General features: G+C 31.8%; 2 protein-coding genes across 2 annotated transcripts; one reads left to right on the forward strand and one right to left on the reverse strand.

The window, feature by feature from the left end:
- Positions 1-280: 280 nt before the first annotated feature.
- On the reverse strand, positions 281-4,454 carry LOC108462297 (glucan endo-1,3-beta-glucosidase-like). Its single transcript, XM_053020359.1, has 4 exons — positions 3,927-4,454; positions 2,626-3,226; positions 1,731-1,988; positions 281-353 (listed from the first exon to the last, which is right to left on the reverse strand). Exons 1-4 carry the CDS (start codon positions 4,389-4,391, stop codon positions 328-330), a joined length of 1,350 nt encoding a protein of 449 aa, XP_052876319.1. The 5' UTR covers positions 4,392-4,454; the 3' UTR covers positions 281-327.
- Positions 4,455-9,645: 5,191 nt separating this feature from the next.
- LOC108462296 (major pollen allergen Ole e 10-like) lies at positions 9,646-10,913 on the forward strand. Its single transcript, XM_017762264.2, has 2 exons — positions 9,646-10,057; positions 10,559-10,913. The coding sequence occupies exons 1-2, from the start codon at positions 9,679-9,681 to the stop codon at positions 10,582-10,584; spliced, it is 405 nt and encodes a 134-aa protein (XP_017617753.1). The 5' UTR covers positions 9,646-9,678; the 3' UTR covers positions 10,585-10,913.
- Positions 10,914-25,171: the final 14,258 nt, after the last annotated feature.

Here is a 25,171-nt window from a genome sequence, read left to right on the forward strand (position 1 = left end):
CATGTAATTTGATTTAATGTTATATTATTATGTAAATTAATTAATAGTTTAGTGAATATTAAGTTTAATTTTACAATGTAAAAACCTAATAAAATAAGCTCTATTGAATGAAACAAAATAAAAGTAATATCAAATCTAATTAAATTTAACTCCATAAAGTTTCTTTTATTCAAAATAAACACCTAAAAGAGATGTACACAAAGATGTTGGCATTTCATCAAAGAATATACAATCTTACATTGCATGATAAGGATCTATTTTTTTCGTAAAAGCTATTTTAAACTAAAATTTTGTCACTCAATAATTGATGTTTTTATTTCAAATTCTTCAGACATAGCGGCAATTGCCATAACCTGCATCAAAAATAATTTCACAGTTAAAAAATAAAATTAGAATAAAATTTTTATTTAGTTATTCTTAACATCTCCGTACTAAAACTTTGAAATTTAATCTCATTCTTTTAATTTCATGAATTTAACTCATTTACTTTAATAATTTTAAAAAGAAAGTGTAATGGATAAGACTAATAATGTACTTTCGTTACAATTGAATATGTGACATTCTAATATTCAAAACTCCTATTTAAAAAATTAAAGTTTATTGAGTGAAGGTTGACGGTTTTCGGAAAAACCTTTTAACTGTCATCCATTTAGAGCTTATAGACTCCTCCACAAGTTGAAATTATCCCCAAGTCAACCTAAGATTTTGTCTTTTAATTTTATCGAGAGTCTGATTTGTAAGTGAAGTTCACAAAACATGAGCACCAATTTGGATCAGGCACCTACCAAGGAAATGGTGGTCATTTGCCATTGGTAGGATCACCATTTCCTTGGTAAGTGGTTAGTGTCATACATGGTTCGATTTCACGAAGAGCTCTTGATCTATGAACCTTGCTTAAGGCTTGGGCTATCAACATAATCAGGAGACAAAACAACGACTCGAGTTGGGGACCATATTGCCTTGGTGAGGGTCAATTGACTTTAGACGGACAATAATTTGAAGATGTTTTCGGAAGGAATCGACCTCCCTCTCAAAAAATTTCAATTGATAGCATATTCAAATTTAACAAAAAATCAATAATAGTATTATCTATAGGGCTTCAAATTTTAAATCAGACAAATAGAGGAACTATAATTCTGAAATATTTAAAAGTAGAGAGATTAAATTTTAAAAGTCTAAAGACTACATAAATTGAGTATAAAATTAGACTAAATTCAATTCAAATGATTTCAAATATATGTTTCTTAATTAGATCCATCGATACTAAAATTTTAATAATCCAACTAGGAGTGTGAATGAGATACTAATGCTTGTAAGATATTCAAGTTCAATTAAAAAAAAAAAAACACTTCATCTTGATTTGATAATTATTAAGCTAAACTCGAGCTCAAGTTATCAATTGAACAGAATTTTAGCTTAATAATACTTGGATCAAACGGCTTGCAAGCCTTAACAAACTTTTCATTTTAAATATTTTTATGTTGCTAAATTATATTATGTATAAGTAAAATCGAGCTTAAGTAGCTCGATTATATCTCAACCTAGGATCAAGCTTAAAAATAAATATTCGATTATTCAAATTGAATATTATGCAAACTCGAGGTTATCAATATGTGAGATTAGCTTGACTCCCTTATTCCCAATTTTTAACCTTTCATTTGGGAAGAATATAATTCCTACGACCTCAAAAATAAATGAAATAAAAGAAACTAATATTATTTTATGCTTACTTGGATCAACGTTGGTGACTTGACCGGTGCCGCTAAAATCACAGGCGCTATCAACACCCAACTTTGACTTAAAGTAAGAATTCATGGCAAATGCTGCACGAGACCTCACGGTGGCCGGTTCAACACAAACCCCACCCGCTTGAATCGGACGGCAATCGATCCCATGGCTGCATGCATAATCCAGGTTATTCTGCAATTGAGCATCGGTAGCTTCGGGTTTGGGCACACAAAATTTCTTAGCATTGTCCGCTGGTGGTGCTGCCATTGGTTGAACCGGCTTTGGTAGTGGCTGGCCAGGCTTTATCAAAAGAGGAAAATTAAGAACAATTAATGAAGCTATTCAAATCATAAACGTCAAATTCTGTTTAGTCTTTTAACCATACTGAACTGTAAAACTATCTTTGAAATAAAAAATGTAGTTTAAAATCTAAATTCGATTATTTATCCATATTAAATCTTATTATCATTATCTGAATATCAATATATTAAAATTTAAAATTTCAATTCGATATGCAAATCCAAATTTAGTAAGTCCAAAAAATTTAAAATGTTAAAAGTGAATAATGGATACTAATATTTGATTTTATTATTTAAAAATTTAAAAATATAATCGAATCCAAATTCATTATACACAAAAGTAAAATGAATTCGAGTAATAGATATATGAGGATTAATATTTATATTCACGTTGAATCAATTTTAAGTAATAATTAAGATATTTAAATCTGAGTCCACCGAAACCAACTAAGAAATTTGCAAATATCTAAACTCGTACTATCCAATGCCATAATTAAAAAATCTCTAAGCATAATAGAAGGACTAAAATCACAATTTAACATTTTTATGGTTTTTAAGTATAATCATACCTTGACTTCGACATCAAATCCAGGATTACTAAGATTAGGTTGAGGACCATCACGCAAAGCACCAGACGTATACACCGGCGAAAAATCCGGTTGAAACAATCCCCAATTCTTCTCAGTAAGCGGACCCGGTTTCTGATTCTCATTAAACAACGCAAAAATATAAGTCTCGAACTTCTTGTTAGGCATCAATGGCGTCCCAACACCCGAAACTATTTTCCTAATCAAATGCCCATTGTATGAAGCTGCATTATCCATGTCAGCAGCTTTGTTCCCTGGATCACCCAATGAAGGCCAACCGGTCTCACCGATGACGATATCCACGTCTCCGAAACCGAGTGCCGACATGGCAGTGTAGGTTTTGTCTAAAAGAGAATCCAAGGCGTTGCTGTATGTTTTTTTGCTGGCGGGGTCGAAAACGCCGGGGGTTTTCCTGAAAACGGCGAAATCGATGTTGTTGGACATGACGTTGAGTTCGAAGTATGGGTATGGGTTGATCATGAATGGGGATTTGTTTTGTTGATGGAATTGGAGCACTGGTTTGAAGAAGGTTTCGGCAAGGTCGACCCTGAACCTGGCTAAACTTGGGACTGTCAGACCTTGGAACATGTTAAGGGCATGAGCTGATGTAACCTATGAATGAATAAAAACATTATAAATCATGGATAAATATGAAAACTATACTTAAATTTTTATTAAATGTGTAATGTCATACATAAATTTTGATTATGTAAGACTTTATGTATGAAATTTTATATTGATATATTGCATATGTAAATAATTATATTAATCTGATATGAAAATAAATGTATATATATTCATTTATTTAAATACGTATAATTAAATTCAAATCAAAGTTTCATGTATACATGTGAATCCCAATTCAAATTTCATATGTATAATTGTATCAAATTATATATTAGACCAAAGTTTATGTATAAACTTAATATTTATTCATATATATTAAAAACATATTGATGGAATTTTAATTTAATTAATTACGTTTACTTTTGCAATAATAAAACAGAAGTGAGTTTAAGCATGCTTAATCACATATTATGTTTCAGTTACATTCCCTTACCAACGAATTTAGCTTCGCCCTTCTTGTATGAACTATGAACCAATGTTATAATTAAGTGTTAGTATTTTATATACTATTAATGAATCAAATCATCATATATCATTATAAAATAAGTTATGCAAATTTAATTTAATTTTTTATGATATATCATATTTAATTCGTAAATTTAATTTAACTGTTTGTGCATTAAATATAATTAAAAAATCATTTATAGTGTTGTCTGAACAATATAATATAAAGCATGTACCAAACCTTAATATCTTGGAACTGAGGCCCAGCTTTACGCAATGCTTCGGTAAGAGTTCTCATTGCTGGCACAAGACCATTAATATGAGCCGGATTACCAATAAGCACAATTTCATTGCCAATAGATATATATTTTATCTTAGTTTGTGGATGGAAAGGTTGAATATTGGCGTTCACCCATGCTGAAGCTGCCCCTTCGTTGGCCAAATTAGGGATTTCGCCGTTCGGAATGGTGACCGTCATCGTGATGCCGGTGTTGGCGAAGGCTCGAAGTACGTCAGGGTTGGTGTCGAAGATTTTGACGCTATCGAAAATAGTTTTCGTTTTGATGAAGTTGGCAACTTCGGTCGGTGAAGGGAGGTTATCTGAAACCATGCCATAGTTAACGCCGATGGCGGCGGTGGAAGAGAAGAGGTTGAAGACGGTGGTTAAGAGGAGAAGGAAGAGTTGAAGGCTGGTCAATGACTTCATCGTTGCAATTTTATTTGACCCTTGATTTTGTTTTGGGGTTATAATTTATGCATAATGTATATAAGGACACTGGGAAAATGTAGTTTATGATGAATATTTTGACAAATGGGGAACTTTGAGAATTAACAGCTTCATCCATTAATGCATCACCTTTCGAAGTATTCCAAAATTAGATAGTTTTCTTTCTTATTAACCCTTACTATTTGGCTATTGTTTTTTTTTAAAAAATAAATATAATTAAATTTTCTCCATTACAAATTTTTTATACTAACTTAACTATCAAATAATAACTCGGAATCAAAGATTTTGCAAAAAGTGTAAGCTCAACTTACTAGCTCGAAAAGATATTCACCAGTACAATCCATCACCAAGAGGACGTAAACAAATAAAGTTGTTTATATGAACCTATTCTCAATCTTCGACGTTTAGCAAGTGTAGTTAGACAATCCTTATATCAATATAACTCATTTCTTTTCAATTTGTTTTTATGTATTAAGATTTTTAACTTTGTAAAGGGACCCAACCCATTACAATGTAACCATGTATTCCTCCACTGGGAATTGAATTCTCGAGATCAAACCTCACAATCACTCTTAGTTAAGACTTTATGATCTCTTTATGACGACTTTAGTTCTATTTAAAAAGAAAATATTAGTTTTATGTATAATTATTATAGAGTTTACCGATATAGCTTGAAAATGATTTAGTTGCATATTTGATTTAGTGCAAATAATCTATATCATTGATTTGAATAAGTTATTGGATAAATTAAACTAACAGTCACTTAATTTTGATGCAATTGATAAAACAATCACTTTTATTTCAATTTAGTCACTTAACTTTTGAAAAATAACAAATCAGTCACCCATTAATATTTTCTGTTACAGGCCTAGCGGGATAGGTGATGTGGCTATTTAATTTGCCACATTGGACGAGACAAAGTTGGGTGACTATTTTTTTTCGTCATTCCTTTTTTGTTTTTTAATAATGGCCCAATATTTTTACTTTTTTCATAAATGACCCTATATGTTTATACTTCTTCTTCTCCATCCCAACAATATTTGTTTTCACATATGGTGTTTTGCTTCAATCTACCATCAATCTCTTTTCTCTCCTTCTCTACCATCCAATCTCTCCCCGTCCAAAATTTGTCATGCCAAAACCCAAACCACAACTTCTAATCTATGCCCTTGTGGTTGCTGTTGTTGTGTCGCCAAACCACTGCTTCCAATCTTGTATTGCCAAAACTGGAAACAAATATTGCAACCCAACTGTTTGTGGAAATGTCACAATGAGCTACCCTTTTCGATTACCAACCCAACCTCTCAACTGCGGTGACCATCGCTTTGAAGTTGATTGCCACAACAACAACCGCATTGTTTTATCCCTAAACCATGAAAAATTCTATGTCCAAAGCATCTAGTATGAATACTATACAATCAGAACAAGTGGGTAGTGTAATATTCTCAATGGTAGATCAGAAAGGTAATGAAATGGCTTCAACCTTGGTGGTAGCAGGTATTAATTGTGGTGACATATTTAAGGCTTGGTGGTGAGAATTAGCTTTGATGTCGAATATTGTTTTCAATTATAGGAAATGTTTCATTGTGGTATTTTGTTTGTTCCTTTGAATGTTGTTCTTGTTGTATTTAAAACAGATCAATTTGAATGAAGAAAAGAAGAAGAAGAAATAGAGATGACTTGAGATGAGATGAGATGGTGCATTTGGCCAGATACAGTGAAGAAAAGCTCTCGATTGTTCTCGTCATCGAAAATATTCTTTGTGAAGCTTGGCCCACTATCGTCACTGCGATCCACAACCTCATGTTGTTGTTGAACCACTCTAAAATTTTCTCTTTTTCTTTTTCTTCTTCTTCTCTACTTTTTTTTTTCTTTTACTGCCTAACCCAGCTAGGTTTTAAATTGGGGTCATTTACACAGTGGGATGATAGATCATCTTCCCATTACGTCTGTAACGGAAACCGGTTAGTAGTACTAATTTATTATTTTTCGAAAGTTGAATGACTGAATTGAAATAAGAGTGACTGTTTTGTCAATTGTATCAAAGTTAAGTGACGGTTGGTGTAATTTACTCTAAATTTTTTTTTTGGATTGCTAATGACGCTTTTTTTATGAGACAAACATCGAAAAATGTTAATGATGTTTTGTAATTTTTTGCATTAATAAAGTTTTTGAAAAATACATAAACCTATTAAAATGTATTAGACTTTTAATACAATCGGTTCGAGTGCATTGAAGTGCATTATCCTCTTATTTATGAATTGGGGAGGGGCTATGGGTACTTCTAAGCATTGTGTCAAAAAGAGCAGATATGATCAGAACTTATAATGAGATTGTTCAAAAATAATTAATGTAATTATAAATATGAAATTTTGATTTGGTATAATTATATACATATTTTTTTATTTAATTCTATATATTAAGAAAAACTAATAAATTTAAAATTCCTTTGAGTAAATATAATTGTTTGTATATGTAATAGACTTGTTTATAGGTTGGGTCGCGCCCATGCAAAGCATCTAGACCAATTTTTCAAGCTCGGGCCTTGCCTAAAAATGGACATAATTTTCTGCCCAAGCTCAATCCAAATTAAGAAAGGTAAATCTGGACCTGACCTAATCCATCCATATTTGATTTTTTATAAAATTAATTTTTTATATAAAACAAATATAAAAAATATAATACACTAAATGCACTAAAAAGACTAAAATAAATATTTTCTAAGACATTAAAAATATATTAAAGTAAGTTTTATATTAAAAAATGTTAACATAAATATAATAAATGTTTAATTATATTAAATATTATTTTAAAATTTTATATTGCTAAGTAGATATTTTTGAATTTGAATAATGAGTTCAATTGTTATTCGGTTAGTGATTTAATATAAAATATATATAATTATTATTTAACATATATAATTAATATAATGAACTTTTATCACATAATATATATCCGGACCAACCTCGGGCTAAAAAATTCCTACCTAACGCCCAGCCAATCAGAAAGCAAGTTTTAAATTTTGTCCAAGTCCATTTTTGAGAACGATATTTTTGTTCGATTAGATGACCCAACCTATAAACAACTCATTTTTAGATAAATTTTCAAGCCTAAACGGATAATTCAACCCATAAACAAGTCTAATATGTAGTAAAAAAATTATATACAACATGTTGATTACAATATTTGAAAATTAAACTAAAATTAAAATTAGAGATACAGTCATCATGCATGATATTTAATATTAAATTAAAATTTGTTATGCCAACCCAAAAGACTAAGTCCCATTTCCCAAAAAATTAGCATATCCAAAAATATAAGTCTCACAAATGTTTAGTTGGACCTGGTAGTTATGAACCTGACAATAGTACAATGTACATGTCAGAGATCAAAGTATAAGACTGACAAAAGAGCGAGAGATCGTGTCCTATATATCGAGCCAAAGGTTACTAGATTCAACCAATTACTATGCACCGAATGACATGACCTTAGGAGAGATTCATCATCATTCTACGAGTCTGTCCAAGTATTTTTTTCACCATGCTTCACGTCATTTATTTAATCATTAAACAACATCACAAAGCACAAACTCCGACACCCTCCATAACTTTGTTCTTATTTTTTAGGCCCCTCAATCTTTGTAGCCCAAACCTCCCATCCATCTTTGGTATTAATTAAGTTTTTGAAGTGATTGTCTTATGTGTTATCACTATATCAACTATATAACTTTGACTTATTTGTTCTCATATTTTATCAAAATATTTTGATGATTTGTTTGTTTCTATTTGAAGATTTTGTGCGATTAATCTCATGTTTATTTATAGACTAGAGATTGAATCAAATAATGTTATTTTTCAAAGATAATTTATGGATTAATTTTATGATTTTTTGTATCCTTATATTAAAGATAATTAATTTGATGATATTTGTACAAATCAAGATTGATTTGTGAAGATAAATTTGTGCTCTAAATATAAAAATTTTGTTCAACCTCGATAGATGTTTATTGTTGAGGAAAGTTCTTTTTAAGTGGCTGTTGAAATGCCAATGGAACTATGGAAGTGGCTTACGGCTAGCACTTCGATGACTAATATAGCTTGTCATTTTTGGAGTTGACAATCTTTTCAACAAATCAATTAGGCAACAACTTGGATGATTTTGTGAACATGCGTTATCTCATATTTGAAAATTTATATTGTGGAGTAACAAACATTTGAAGAGTGAATTAATTTGAATCAAGCAAATCAGACCCCTTATGTTGTGTAGATTAACGTGATTAATTTGAAGACTTATCTTAAATTTTTATTTATATATTCTAGACTTTATGAGGATATTTGTAAAGCCTTTTTATTAGGTTATATTGGTGAGATGTTGATTGTAATTGATTTTTATCATAATAAGCCTTAATCTCTTATATATTTGAGGCTTGTGTAAGTTACAACTAAGTAGTTTTTAGAGCACTTAACTCTCCATTGAGTAACTTGTATTTGAGAGTGCCTTGAGAGAGAAACACAAGTTACCTAAGTACTCAAGGAAAGAACTTAAAGATAAGTGATCAAGATATTTAGATACAAAAGTGAGATTATTATACCGGAGTGTGATAGGATTTAAATCACTTGTATTGGGGTTAAAAATAGTAGATTTCCTCATTGAATTAGGCTCTGCAAATATAGTAAAACCGATTTGCATAAACAATTCTTTTGTTTTCTATTTTTCTATTGTTTATTGTAATATCATTTTAAATGTCCACTTCTATCACCACCTCGATCATCAAGCACTATATTTTTCTTAAGCAATTATTGACTATAAGATTCAACAATTCCTTTATATTTTACAATAAATAACAATAGTAATTTTCAAAAATAAAGCTATTATATATATTTATTTATTTTTACGTAACAAAACAAAAATAAAATCAAGTAGTCAAATAATATATATTTAACTTAGATCACGATCTCTAATTCTTATAAAAATTACGAACACACTATATAATGTATGCAGATAAAAATTCTATGGACAATTTTTCTCTAAATAATAGGAGTTAGAAGAAAGAAACTTGGTTAATAATTTGAAAATCTAATTTTGGAATCTTTTGACATGTCAAAATCCTTAATGGACTAAACTAATAATTCTCAAAGTCCCCCATATGTCAAAATGTTGATCATGAACTACATTCAATGGTTGATTCATCTTCTCTATATATACACACAAATTATAACCCCCCAAAAAAAAAAAAAGATCAAAATCATTAAAACAAATTGGAATCATGAAATCATCGAGCAGTGCTTCTTTCCTCCTCCTCTGCACGGTTGTCTTCCACCTCTTCTCCTCCACCGCCGCCGTTGAAAACGATTCTAAGCCCCCTATAATTTCCAAGGGTGATTCGAAATTAAGCCAAAGCGATGGTAGGAAGTTTTGTGTGTCGAAACCCGAAGCTAGTGATGCTCAATTGAAAAAAAACTTGGATTGGGCATGCAAGCAAGGCATCGATTGCAGTCCGGTTGAACCGGGAGCGGTTTGCGATGATCCGGCCAGCCTGAGGTCTCGTGCAGATTTTGCCATGAATACTTACTATAGAACGAGAGGTGAAACTAAAAATGCTTGTGATTTTGAAGGCACTGGTCGACTCATCGATACCAATCCAAGTAAGTTCAAATATTATTATTTGGGGGGTGAGGCTACGAATTCATCCTACCAGTCGGATACCGACTAGTAGGGATTGAACTAATTTCTGAACAAACTGTTTGAAATCGATAAAGAGATAAAATCGGAACAAAAAAACAAGCGATTAAATTAATTTTATAAAATTTAAAATATTTTTACTTTTTAAATTATTTATTTAATTATCATTTTAGTCTACTCAGACGTAAAATTATTTAATAGTCATGATTTTATCTGTTGTAGTATTTAGAGACTTTCTAACTTTTATTTAGAGTTGAGAGATAAAATCTTGAAGTGAGATTATGACACCCAAACGAAACATGCCATTAAATTATGGGTTTAAAGTTGAGAAAACCCAAGGATGAATTGGTTAAATTAAGATTTTTTTTTTAATTTGAAATTACAGGAATTAAATTAAATTCCACACAAAATAAAAATCAGACATTTTTTTCTTTATTTAATTGCGTCTTTATTTTCTGATGCAGGTTATGGCGAATGCACATATCTTTGAAGGATGGTCCTTTGGTTGCCACGTGGGCCACTTTTTTATTATATAAGAAAATGGTCAAATTCCAAGTTTAGTCCTTATATTATACTCTAATTTAAGATTATACACCGATGGTCAAATTTCCAATTTGGTCTCTATACTACACTCAAATCTAAAATTTAATTTTTACACATCAACTTTTTTATATAAATTGGTGCCTCAAAATTTACAATATCATTGATTAGTTCAAATACTTTATTTTGATTAAAATGTTGATGTAACTCCTACCACTATCAAAATTACTTGTAAAATTAAAGTTCATTATAATGCTATCTTTTATTACATAGCTCTAATTGAGTTTTTTTCTTTTAATTTCAAAATGTCACACCAATGCATTTAGCATAGGCATTTAATGGTGTTAATTGGATCTAAATTTTTAAATTCGAAAAATAAAGCGATTCATTTCCTAAAAATAAAAGTACGAAGACTAAATTTCAAATATATAAAAAGTATAGAGATTTAAAGTATATTTTATTATGGTATTTGCTCTATAAGTTAATCTCAAAATAATTAATAATTAACCCAACACGAAGTGTGACAGGATCCATACTAGTAATCATATATAAGAAAGTCCAAAAGACCTTCCTCTGTCGACACGCATGATTATTATTATTATTTTTACATTATAGTTTTTGGTCGTTCTATTATACCTAAAATTAAGATTTAATTTTATTCTTTAATTTCTAACATCATCTTGTCCGTGTATTTTTATAATGTTATTATTAGTTAGTCTCAATAGTTAATATAGTTAACTTTTCAATTAAAATATTATGTGGTTATATATAATTTGAATGCCGTAAGAGTAATTGATATGTGGCTTTTCTTTTAGGTTTGTATAGCTTTTTCTTAACATTATAAGACAATGGTCAAATTTTATATTAGGTCCCTAAATTATGTTGAAACTTGAGATTTAATCTATATCCTTTTTTTTACATAATTTGGCCCTCTACTTTTGTAGTGCCGTTAGTTTAGTCTAAATAGTCAATATTGTTAACTATTTCGATCAAAATCAAAATTTATCATCTCAAGTTTGAATAAGTGTTTTTAATAAAAATCCTAATTAGTATTTTCAATTAGAGGTGTGCATGGGCCGGGTCGAACTAAAAATTTAGGCCCGTTTGCTAGGCCCAGGCCTGGCCCAACCCAAAAAATAGGCCTAAAATTTTGCCCAAACTCGGCCCAAATAAAAATGTTAAAACCCGAGCCCGACTTGGCCCGCCCATATTAATTTTTATATTAATTTTTTATATAATTTTAAAATATATATAAACCATCAAAAATACTAAAAACATCAAAAAAATATTTCACAACAAATTGAAAATAAATTTTAAAAAATATGTATACTTAAATAACACTAAAATAGATGCAATTTAACAAGAAAATACCTCTAAAATAATAACAAAATTAGTAAATGTCTTTAAAATAATAAAAACATTAACAATAAATAAGTTTTATATAATATCCAAACAATAACAACAAAATAGTAGCAAAAGAGGGAGAAAATAATATTACAAAAATAGATTTCTTTTCATTTAGTGAATCCGGGCCGGGTTGGGCCCGGTCTAGGCCAAAAATGCCTTACCTGAGGCCCGACCTGTTTTTTAAACGAGCCTTTTTTTGGCCCAAGCCCATTTTTCGGGCCTATATTTTTGCTCAAACCCTTACACATTTCGGGCGGACCTGGCCCGACTCATACACACCTCTATTTTCAATGTTATTTTTATTTTTACATAACTATCAAGTGAATTTTTGTTTAATTTCAAAATGTTACACCAAAGAATTTAATAGAAGAATATCAATATGGTGGTAACAGCTGGACCTAAATTTTTAAATTCATGAAAATAAAAGTATGGGAGCTAAATTCTAAATGTACAAAGTGTATAGGGATTTAGATAATATTTTAACATTCAAACTTTTACTTTATGATTTGATACAATCAAATAATCAACACAACGCAATGAGTGGGCTAAAAACCATACTTCGAACCTTTTATGACACGTGATTTTTTACATTTTTAAGAATTGTTACATTTTAGTTTTGGTCCTTTTATTATACCTAAAATTGAGATTTAATCTTTATAGTTTAATTCTTAATATAATTTGGTCAATATATTGTTATTATGTTATTAATTAGTCCCAATAATTAATATAGTTAACTTTTCAATTAAAATTATTACGTAGTTTCATATAATTTGAATGTCCTAAGAGTGTTTGGCACATGGCTTCCTATTTCTTTTAGGTTTTCATTACTTTTTATTAACATTATAAGATAATGGTTAAATTTTAAATTTGGCCCCTAGAGAATGTTGAAACTTGAGATTTAATCTATATACTTTATTTTTTGACATAACTTGGTCCCTCTACTTTCATAATGTCATTTGTTAGTGTAAATAATTAATCTTGTTAACTATTTCAATCAAAATGCTGATGCTAATTTTTTTTAAAAAAAGCACTATTTCAATAGAAAAAATTAGTTTACCATCACAAGTTTGAATGTGCATTTTGAGAAAAAATACTTAATTAATATTTTCAATGTTATTTTTATTTTTACATGACTACCAAGTGAATTTTTTTTAATTTCAAAATATCACACCCAAGAATTTAATTGAAGAATTTCAATATTGGTAACAACTGAACCTAATTTTTAAATTCGAAAAGTAAAGGACTAAATTTCAAATATACGAAGTGTGGGGACTTAAAGCATATTTTAACCTTTAAATTTTTATTCTATAATTTGATAAAATCAAATAATCAACCCAATGCACCGTCACTGAAAACCATACTAGTACCAATTATTGATTGAAGAGTTTTGTAAATTTTATTATTTTAAAATAAATTTTAGAAGGAAAATAAATAAATTTTGTCATGAAAATATTAATATTTGTTCAAATTGTTCAAAAAAATTCTGTCTAAAATAATGTTTTACGAAAAAATAGATCCTTATCGTGCAATGTAACTCTATATATCATTTGATGAATTGGAAAGAAAAGGATAAAATTTTAATAGCAACTTTTAGTTTGAAATATGAGTTTTATTTGTCCTAATTCGTTAAGATTTGCAAGTAATTAACTTAAGCTCAATTTGAAAAACCAATCGTGTAAGTACAAGTAAGGTGAGAATAAAAACATTTAAGTGAAAGTGTGCTGCAATTAGAAAAAAAAAAGCTCAATTGACAAATCAAATTTTCATTTCATAATTTGTTGGTGCTTGTAGTTTACTTATAATTTGTTGGTACTTGTAGTTTACTTTACGTATTAATATCATATAGTATCTTCTAATTCTCGGAGAGATAAAGAAGATGAGAGAAGGAGAAATAAGGAGGCAAGCATTATGAACAATTTAGGGGTAAATGGGGGACAATGTCATGTGCTTCACTATTTCTAGTGCTTGAAACCGTTTAGAGTGACCTTTTATTTGAATTTCGAGCCATCCTAAGCCTCTTCATGTTACAAGCCTAGAAGACCTTTGGGACTCTAATATTCCACTATAAATTTCTCTTGACTTGCTTGTATTGCTTTGGATGAACACCTTTAATTTGTTTTATGTATCCTTAATGTATCCACATAGTCTATTTTGATGGATAACATAATTGTACATATCATCATTTGAATTGCCTCTATATTTGTTAGCATTTTAATTTATTGAACTGATTTTTTGTGTGCTTTAAGAATACTTGTGTTAACTAAATATCATTCTTAGGTTGCATGTGAGATAGTTTGGGTTCAAGTTCAAAATGTTACTACCATGTTGCCTTTTTGTCCAATTTAGTCAAAAAGTCATCTCTTTTTGCATGTTTTGTGTGTTCGTTGAGAATAAGCAAAGAGTTAAGTGTGGGGGAGTTTGGTTTGCCATAATTTGATATGTCAAATCAGGCTTTCCCGTTATTCTTAAGGAGCTTGTTTTCTAGCTAATTAGTATATTTTCCGTAGTTTAGCGTAGTTTGTTGATTTTCTCTTTAATATGTGTTTAATGTGTTTTGTACTTATTTTGAGACTCAAATTGGCCAAATGCACCATTTGGACCTTAACAATCGATTGAGTGTTGTAGGAACTTGATGGTGGCTTGATTTGGAGTGAAAACATCACCAATGAGGGGGTATTGCGATATCCAAGGTTGGGTATCACGATATCCACACTGGGTATCGCGATATCCAACCCTTCAAGGGAACTCCCCATTTTCAAGACCTTCCTTGGTATTGCAATATTCAGGCCTGGGTATCGCGATATCACTGTCGTGATGGGACAAAATTGACATTAAGGATAGTCGATGTCCAACCAAAGCACTAACAAAAAAGACACATTAAGGGGCATTTTTGTAACACCCCTAACTCATATCCAACACCGGAATAGGGTTACGAGGCATTACTGGATAACGCACCTCATTCACATACATATATGCAATCATAATCAAAATCCGTTCATATCAAACACATTGTCCCATGTAAGGTCCTACAAGACCTTACAACATGCTTAGAAGTGGTTCGGGACTAAACAGATAACATTTGCAAACTTTGGGAAACTTAGAAAATTTTCAAACATTTAAGGGTCACACACCCTTGTGAATAGCCTGTGTGCCTCACAACACTACTAGACATGCTTGTGTCATAGGCCGTGTGAAAACAGGGCATGCATACTAACTTGCACCCCATGGCCGAGGACACGCCCTTGTGCTAGGCCGTGTGAAATCTAAGGGGGTTACTGACTTGGGTCACAAGGCCAACCACGCACCCATGTGCCAGCCCGTGTGTCATACACAAAGCTTGTGTGCCTAGGCCGTGTCAAAACTGTAGGTTATACTGACTTATACACCCGTGTTTCTACCAATGTGGACAAAAATAGGCCATTTGTAAAGCCAATTTGCCACCCTTTTCTCATGCACACAAAGTAACCAATTTGGTACCATGTCAACACATATATAGGCAGCCAAAACATGCCAATTCACATGGTAACTTATATCCATCACATGTATCACTTATTAAACACATAATTTAAGCCAACTTAAATGGCCATTTACATCATCATTTGCAAGCCAAATCTCATGGCTAATATCATAACTCAAAACATACCAAAATCACACTAGCCTATACATGTCATATACCATATATACAAAGCTCCAAAAATACCAACAATTAGTCGATAGTGTGATGAAGATTCCCGATGATCCCCGATGTCTGAGCTAGCTTCGATAATCTATAAAACATGGAAATAACAAACAAAGTAAGCTTTAAAAGCTTAGTAAGCCATATACAAATAAATCTATCATATGCATCTTTGCATATCAATTCAATTATGCTAAACATAACTAATCACACATGAATTCACAAACCTTTCTCATTGTACACACATTCAATATCTTAATCAAATTCATCATTTACTTCACTTCTCGACTCTCGTATGAATCTCGTACGTACCTGAGTCACTTAGCTCATTCACATATTCTTTCTCAACTAAGACTTTGACCATTGAACTGTTCGGAATCGTTAAGGATACTTGAAAATCACATATGCTTGTACGATGCCATATCCCAGATATGGTCTTACATGTTATCACATATCTATGCCACTGTCCCAGACAAGGTCTTACATGAAATTGATTAACGATGCTAATGTACCAGACATAGTCTTACATGTAATCTCAATACAATGCCAATGTCCTAGACATGGTCTTACATGTAATCACATCTCGATAACCTAATGTCATGACAATCGTATCTGTTAGAATTAAGTGACCCAAATTCTTATTTAAATAAAATACGATGGAAAATAAAATAAAAGTAAAATCCATATAGAACTAGACTTCTTTTATTTTATTTTAGAATAAGGTTTTTAAACCTTATTAAACTCCATCTATTTTATATTGATTAGGATAAGGTGTTTCAATCCTACTAGAATATGGCTTTGCAAGCCTATAAATAGACATAGTCTATTCCTCTTGTATTTGAGTAAAAATTTTTCGACATAGTGAATTTTCTTCTCCTCTTGTGTGGTTTTTTTCCGAAAGGGTTTTCACGTAAAATTTATGTGTTCTTTATTTTTATTTATTTTATTCTATTTTATTTTTCACAAATTGGTATCGAGCTTCCGGTTATTCATCTCGATCACGGTAATGGCGTCTTTGAAGTATGAAATTCACTGTTGGATCGCAACACCGATTTGCGTTGTGGCAAATTAAGATGCAAGCGCTCTTGCACGATGGATCTAAAAGATGCCCTGCTAGGATAGATAAGATGCCTTCGACATTAACAGATGAAGAGAAGAAGCGTAAGGATCGAAGGCATTAACACAATTACATCTCGCATTTGTCCAACGAAATTTTGCAGGATGTGATGAAAGAGAAAACTCGCACGCATTATGGAAGAGGCTAGAACAAATATGTATGTCGAAAACTCTAACAAGCAAGTTACATATGAAGCGGCGTCTTTATGCTCATCGTTTGGAGGAAGGTGCGTCAGACACGAACACTTAACAGTGTTTAAAGAAATTCTCTCAAACTTGGAGGCCATGGAGGTTCAAGATGATAAGGAAGATCTAGGGTTGATTCTACTTTGTTCGTTGCCCGTCTTATTCAACCTTTAGAGACACGATTTTATATAGCCGCGAGTCTCTCACAGGTTGATGAGGTTTATGATTCTTTAACCTTGTATGATAAGATGAAGCATCTTGTGGTTAAACCCAACTCTCGGGAGAGGGTCTCATTGTTCGTGGGAGACAAGACCGGAATGTTGATGATGATCGTGGTAGAACACGAGAACGGAATCCTCATGGTAAATCTAAGGGTAGATTGAAATCTTCAAGCAGAGGTAAAACTTGCAACTTCGCAAGAAGAAAGGGCACATTAAATCTGAGTGCTATAAGCTACAAAATAAGATTAAAAGGGAGGCTGCGAATTAAAAGGAAAACAAATGAAAAATTCCGGTGAAGTGATGTTGTAGAAGACTACAGCGATGGTGAACTTCTAGTTGCTTCATCAATGATTCTAAAGTAAGCGAAGAGTGGATACTTGATTCAGTTGCACCTTCCACATGAGTCCCAATCGGGATTGGTTTACAACTTATGAAACAAAGATGTCAAGAAGGTGTTGTTTTGATGGGAAATAATGCTTCATGTAAAATCGCGGTGTTGGAACAATTAAAGTTAAGATGTTTGATGGAGTTGTCGAACACTTAGTGACGTGCGGCATGTTCCGAATTGAAAAGAAATTTAATTTCGTTGAGTACTCTTGATTCAAAAGAATGCAGATACACAATGAAAGTGGGGTTTTAAAGATTTCAAAGGGTCCCTTGTTGTGATGAAAGGGCAAAGAAAGATTGCCAAGTTATATGTTTTCTGAGGTTCTCTCATTCTTGGTGATGCAATTGCCGCTTCCTCTTCCTTGTCGATGATGATATTACTAAACTTTGGCATATGCGCCTAGGGCATATGAGTGAGAATGGCATGGCGAATTAAGCAAAGAGGACTTCTTAATGGGCAAGGAATTTGCAAACCGAATTTCGTGAGCATTGTGTTTTGGGAAGCAAAGAGAGTTCGATTCACTAGAGGAATCCATAACACGAAGGAAACGTTGGAGTATATCCATTCGATCGTGGGGCCGTCCGAGTGCCTTCGAGAGGTGGAGCTAATTATATGCTAACCTTTATTGATGATTTTTCCGTAAAAGTTTGGGCGTTCTTCCGAAGCGAAAAGCGATGTGTTTTCCACATTTAAGTCTTGGAAAATTATGATTGAAAAACAGACGGAAAACAGATAAAATACCTCCGCATGCACAATGGCTTAGAGTTACATTCGATGAGTTTAATAGATTGTGCAAGTCGAAGGGATCATGAGACACTTGACGATTCGTCATACTCCACAAAGAAAGCGGCGTTGCGAACGAATGAACGAACGATCATGGAGAAGGTTCGATGTATGTTGTCAAATGCCAACTTACAAGTCATTTTGGGCGTATGACCTCTCATCGCATGTTTTTAATCAACCGATCTCCATCCGTTGCCATTGAGAAAAGACTCCACAAGAGGTATGGTCGGTAATCCCGCTAATTATTCGATTTAAAGATTTTTGGGTGTCTGCGTATGCTCATGTTGATAATGGAAAATTGGAACCGAGATCTATTAAATGCGTTTTCTTGGTTATAAAGTGGTGTAAAAGGCTATAAGTTATGGTGTCCTGAAAATAGAAAAGTTGTGATTAGCAGAGATGTTGTTTTTGATGAAACCGCTATGCTACCTAACTTATCTCTTAAAGACTCTTCCAATAAAGAAAACCAAAAGCGGTGGAGCATCAGATTAATACGTAATCAACTCCTCAAGCCAAGACAAAATTGAGAATAGAGTTGCTTCTTCACCGCAATACTCTATCGCCAAAAATAGGACAAGAAGAGAAATTAAACCTCCAAAGAAGTATGCCGAGGTTGATCTAGTTGCTTATGCTTTAAATGTGGTGAAGATATAGATGCGAATCAAGAGCCATTTAATTATTCGAGGCGATTAGTCGTGAAGACTCGTAAAAGTGGATGTTTGCTATGCAAGAGGAGATGGAATCACTCCACAAAAACAGAACATGGGATCTTGTAAAACTTCCTAAAGGTAAAAAGGTCATTCGTTGTAAATGGGTGTTTAAAAGAAAGAAGGGACTCAGGAGTTGAAGAACCCGGATATAAAGCAAGGCTTGTTGCAAAGGGTTACTGATCAAATTCGAGTGTACTTCATGATGTGTTCTCTCCAATTGTTAAGCATAGTTCGATTCGAGCTTTGCTTGGTATTGTGGCCATGCATGATTTGGAGCTTGAGCAGTTAGATGTAAAACCGCATTTTTGCATGGAGAACTTGAGGAAGATATTTACATGCAACAACCAGAGGGTTTTATAGTCTCGAAAAAGAGGACTATGTTTGCTTGTGAAAAAGTCCCTTTACGGTTTGAAACAAATCACCAAGACAAGGGTACAAGAGGTTTGATTCCTTTATGACTTCTCATGATTTCAAAAGAAGTAGTTTTGACAGTTGTGTCTATTTTAAGAAAAAAAGTGATGGTTCTTTTGTGTATCTACTTCTTTATGTTGATGACATGTTGATAGCAACAAAAGATAAAGAGAGATAAGAAAGGTTAAAGCCCAACTAAGTGAAGAATTTGAGATGAAAGATTTAGGACCAGCAAAGAAGATACTTGGTATGGAGATTCTCGAGATAGAAAAGCAAGTAAATTGTACCTAAGTCGGAAGGGTACATTGAGAAAGTTCTTTGCGGGTTCAATATGCAGAGTGCTAAGCTGTTAGTACTCCTTTAGCGACCATTTCAGACTTTCATCGGCCTTATCTCCTCAATCGATAATGAGATTGAGTACATGTCACATGTTCCATACTCTAGTGCGAGGATCTCTCATGTATGCTATGGTTTGTTCACGTCCGATTTATCATATGTAGTCGGTCAGCAGTTAGCGATACATGGCGAATCTCGGTAAAGAACACCGGAAAGCGATTCAATGGATTTTAAGATACTTACGAGGCACTACTAATGTTTGCTTACAGTTTGGAAGAACTAAAGATGGAGTTATAGGGTATGTTGATGCTGATTTTGCTGGAGACCTTGATAGAAGAAGATCTCTCACAGGTTACGTCTTTACAATCGGAGGTTGTGCAATTAGTTGGAAAGCCACTTTGCAAACTACATCGCTTTGTCTACCAATGAAGTGAGTACATGGCGATTCATGAGGCTTGTAAAGAAGCTATTTGGTTGAAGGACTATTTAGTGAACTCAATGAAGACCTTCAAATCAGCACAGATTTTGTGACGATGAGTGCCATCTTTCTTACAAAAGATCAAATGTTTCATGAGAGAACAAAACACATTGATATTCGGTATCATTTTGTTCGTGATATTATTGCTCGTGGTGATATTGTTGTGAGCAAAATTAGCACTCATGAAAATCCTGCAGATATGATGACTAAGTCACTTCCTATAACCAAGTTTGAGCATTGCTTAGACTTGGTTGGTGTTCATTGTTGAAGTTAAACCCTTAAGGGTTTTTGGAAGAGGTGAAGAACTTGTTTATTGAAAGTTCGCGATGAAGAACTTGTTCATTGAGAATTTGTGTCAAGGTGGAGATTGTTAGAATTAAGTGACCCAAATTCTTATTTAAATAAAATACGATGGAAAATAAAATAAAAGTAAAATCCATATAGAACTAGACTTCTTTTATTTTATTTTAGAATAAGGTTTTAAACCTTATTAAACTCCATCTATTTTATATTGATTAGATAAGGTGTTTCAATCCTACTAGAATATGGCTTTGCAAGCCTATAAATAGACATAGTCTATTCCTCTTGTATTTGAGTAAAAATTTTTCGACATAGTGAATTTTCTTCTCCTCTGCCCGTGGTTTTTTTCCCAAAAGGGTTTCCACGTAAAATTTATGTGTTCTTTATTTTTATTTATTTTATTCTATTTTATTTTTCACAGTATCTAATACTATTCCTAAGTTTCATATGGACTTTCGAATGTCAAAATTTCATCGATTCTTGCTTGTACGTGATCATTCAACATTCATTACAATTCAATGGCGAGTAAACACATATAATTCAATTTAAAGACATTTATTTGCATATAAACTTACCTCGTGTTCGAAATAAACGGACGGAATCGACTATTCGTCAACTTTTGTTTTTCCCCGATCTAAATCAGTTTCCTTTCGTTCTTGATCTATGTACATTAAAAATTAACTCTTTTATTCCTAAATTCATTCAATTTCATCCAAAACACATAATTTTGGAAATTTTACACATTAACCCCTATAATTTCACATTTTCTCAATTTAGTCCTTATTTCATAAAAACACAAAATTCATGAAATTCAGTTTAACCCATGCTTGACCGAATATCTATAGGCTCCATAACAGCCCATATTTATCAATATTTCACACATTTAACTACACATTTTACACTTTTCACAAATTAATCCTATTTAGGCATTTTCACTCAAAATCACTTAACAAAACATAATAATCTATCAACAAATGCTCATTTTCCATCATCAAATATTCAAGAGCTCAATGACTCATCAATGGCACTTCACAAAATCATCAAAAATTTTAGAAATTAGGGTACGGGCTAGCTAGTACACGAAGCAACGATCACAAAAACATAGAAATCATCAAAAACCGAGCAAAATACATACCTTAATCAAAGATTCAAAGAGATGAACCCTAGATGTTCTTCAAATATTTCTTTTCTCCTTAATATTCGGCCAAGAAAGATAATATGAAGCTTAATTTTTATTATGTTTTAATTTATTTAAGTTATTTAACATTTTACAAATTTAACCTTAATTAAATGCCATTAATAAACATATAATGGTTGGCTATTCATGTCAATTCTCACTATCAATGGTCTATTCACAACATAAGGACCTAAAGTTTAATAAACCATAGCAATTGAACACTTTTAATATATAGAATGCCACTTTTACATTTTACGCGATTTAGTCTTTTTTCTCAAATTTAGCTATTAAACGATAAAACTAACTCACGAAATTTTCATACATATATATTCACATGCTGTAAACACAAAAAATAATATTAAAATAATTTTATAACCTTAGATTTATGGTTCCAAAACCACTGTTCTGATTTAAATAAAACCGTGATGTTACAATTTTGGTCATAAAAATGGGTCAAAATTGCTACTAAAAAGAGCTAAAAATTGGCTAGAGAGAGAGAGAGAGAGAGAGAGAGAGAGAGAGAGGAGATATTAGGCACAAGTTTTAGGATAGTTTTCCTTAGTTTTTATTTTCATCTTCTTTAGGGTTTAGTCTTCTCCGTAGTTGTAGCACTTAGTTTTCTGCAATTTATTTGTTTTCCTATTATTTTCTTAGGTAGTTGAGTTAGTTATAACTATAACTTAGGTTTATTTACATGTTTATCACCTTAAACTTTGTTGTAATCACATTTTAATCTTGAGTTTAATGCTATTTCAGTTTGCTTTCTTTTTATCTATAAAAAATCCAACATTTCATCTTTTTTTTTATTGAGTTTTATTTCAATGGTTTTCATGGTTGTTTCCTTGTTGTTTGTTAGCTTAGTAATGGTAACGAGTGGCTAAATACTTAAAAGTTGATTGATGGAAATGTTGGGTAATTGATTTTTGGGTTTGGGGAGTAAATTGCAAAATTGGTCTTAATCAAATAAACTTAAAAACTTAGGATTGATGCCCCTAAGGGAAAATTAAGATAAGTGAGACCAAGAGGAGATCTTATTGGGCACAAATTTGATAAATCCCAGGTTAGTTGGTAAGGTCGAGAGATAAACTAGACTAATTTGTCTAATTTGGTAAAGTTGAGGCTGAGAGGTAAAATGATGCCAATTTAAGAGTAATAACAATTTAGATTCCTAATTTGAAAGTCAACCATCCACATGGAAATCAACCAACTGCTCTTTTTTATTGTGTTTTCTCATATTTGATAGTTGTGTTGTTTGTTTTCTTTACAATTTAGTCATTTGCAAATTTTAGTTAATTAATTGGTATAAGCACACTCTTTAATGGCCTGTTGTACTATAGTATCTAGCGAGTAGTTGTTTAGACTCTTTGTTTGCATGTTTTTAGCTAGAATTCACTTAATCGTCGACTCCTTTGGGTTCGATCCTTGAAATCCTTGGAGCACTCTTGTACCCTATTGTACAAATTATATTACAATTGACTTGTCACACTTGCAGACACCGCACGTAATTATTTGGATATGATTGTTGTTTTAGTGCTGATTCTTACTCAACCGCGGTGTTCGTGCACCGAGGGTTGGCGAGGTGGTCATTTATCAAATTAAATTAATTAATTAATTATGAGTTATTGAATTCAAGTAATCAATTTATAAGTTTACGATGTTCCAAATTCATGTTAGAATATTTGATTAGGGAACTTAATAGTTTATTGAATTAATATCTTTAAATCCCCTCATTGAAGATTATTTTCATTTGATAAAATATAATTAATAGAATTTTTTCACATGAAATTTATCATTTTATTGAAATAATATTGTAATTAAGATCATTTTCATTTAATGTCAAGGAAAAGGTGGGACCCTCTAATGACTGGCTGGGTTAAGATAAATGTTGATGGCTCGGTTTCAAGGAACAGTTCAAGCGCGACAATAGGTGGGATGCTGAGAGGACCAAGCGGTGGGTGGCTTGTTGGGTTCCGAATGAGAACAGGTATGTCTGGTATCTTTTCTATTGAAGCTAAGATTGTGTTAGAAGGATTGAAATTAGCTTGGAACAGAGATTTTAGACAAGTTGAATTGGAATGTGATATTGTGTTATTAGTTGATGTTTTGCGGAATGGACTTGCAGCAATAAGTAGTATTGCTGAAATTAGGTTGATACATGAATGGTGCTCCAAAGATTGTCAAATTAAGTTTCGTCACATTTCACGGGATAGTAATAAAGTTGCAGATCAGCTAGCTAAGATGGACGAAGACAAAATTAATTGCTTGGTCACGCTTGAAGATCCACCCCTCTCTGTGCGAGATCTGTTGGAGAAAGATATCTATAATTCGAGCATGGATGAGAGTTGAAGCAGTTAAGCTTGTTCAATTAGACATGTTCTAATCTATTATTGTACCAAAAAAAAAGAGTATAATTTTGTTGTTATACCTGTTTGGTTGTTATAGCGGGTGGTTGTTATAGAAAGGGTTGATTGTATATTCTTTTATTAAAACTTTAAACATAAATAAATTAATATTTTTGTAGTGCCACGAGTAGTTGCAACTACACTTGGCATTGCAGAACCTTCATAGTTTGCCTTATTTAAAATTGGCAATGTTTTGAAGCAAATCTTTAGGTTGTAATCTTTGTTGATATCTTAGACTGTGTGATATTCAATTTTTGAAGATTGATTCATGTGAAGGAACATATCTTGAAGATTGAATTAAATCGAATTCAATAGTTGGTTCTTTTGCTTTAAGGAGATTGGATCTAACTGCCTTGAAAACTTATCGTGGATATCTCAATAATATGTTCGATTTTATTATGATATTGCTTATTCTTCTTTAGTTGGTATTTTGATGAAATTATTGATTATAATTGATCTAGTATTTTAACAAATTGAAAACAATAAATATTTTTGAACTTGTACATTTAATTATTTATTAGAAATATTTGTTGCGAGTGCATTTTGTAATCGGATAATGCTATTTTATATATATATATATATATATATATATATATATATATATTACGTAACAAAAATAAAATTAAGTAGTCAAGTAATATATTTAACTTAGACGACAATCTCTAACTCTTATAAAAAAATTACAAACACCCTATATACTAATCACATAGTTTAATGTATTCGGATAAACAAGCTTATGGACAAATTTTCTCTAGATAATAGGAGTTAAAAGAAAAAAACTTGGTAAATAATTTAAAAATCTAATTTTGGAATATTCTGAAATGTCAAAAGCCTTAATGGACTAAACTGTTAATTCTCAATGTTCACCATATGTCAAAATGTTGATCATAGACTACATTCCATGGTTGATTCATCTTGTGTATATATACACCCAAATTATAACCCA

The sequence above is a fragment of the Gossypium arboreum genome, chromosome 10 (genome assembly GCF_025698485.1).
Source record: "Gossypium arboreum isolate Shixiya-1 chromosome 10, ASM2569848v2, whole genome shotgun sequence".
Classification (NCBI taxonomy): Eukaryota; Viridiplantae; Streptophyta; class Magnoliopsida; order Malvales; family Malvaceae; genus Gossypium; species Gossypium arboreum.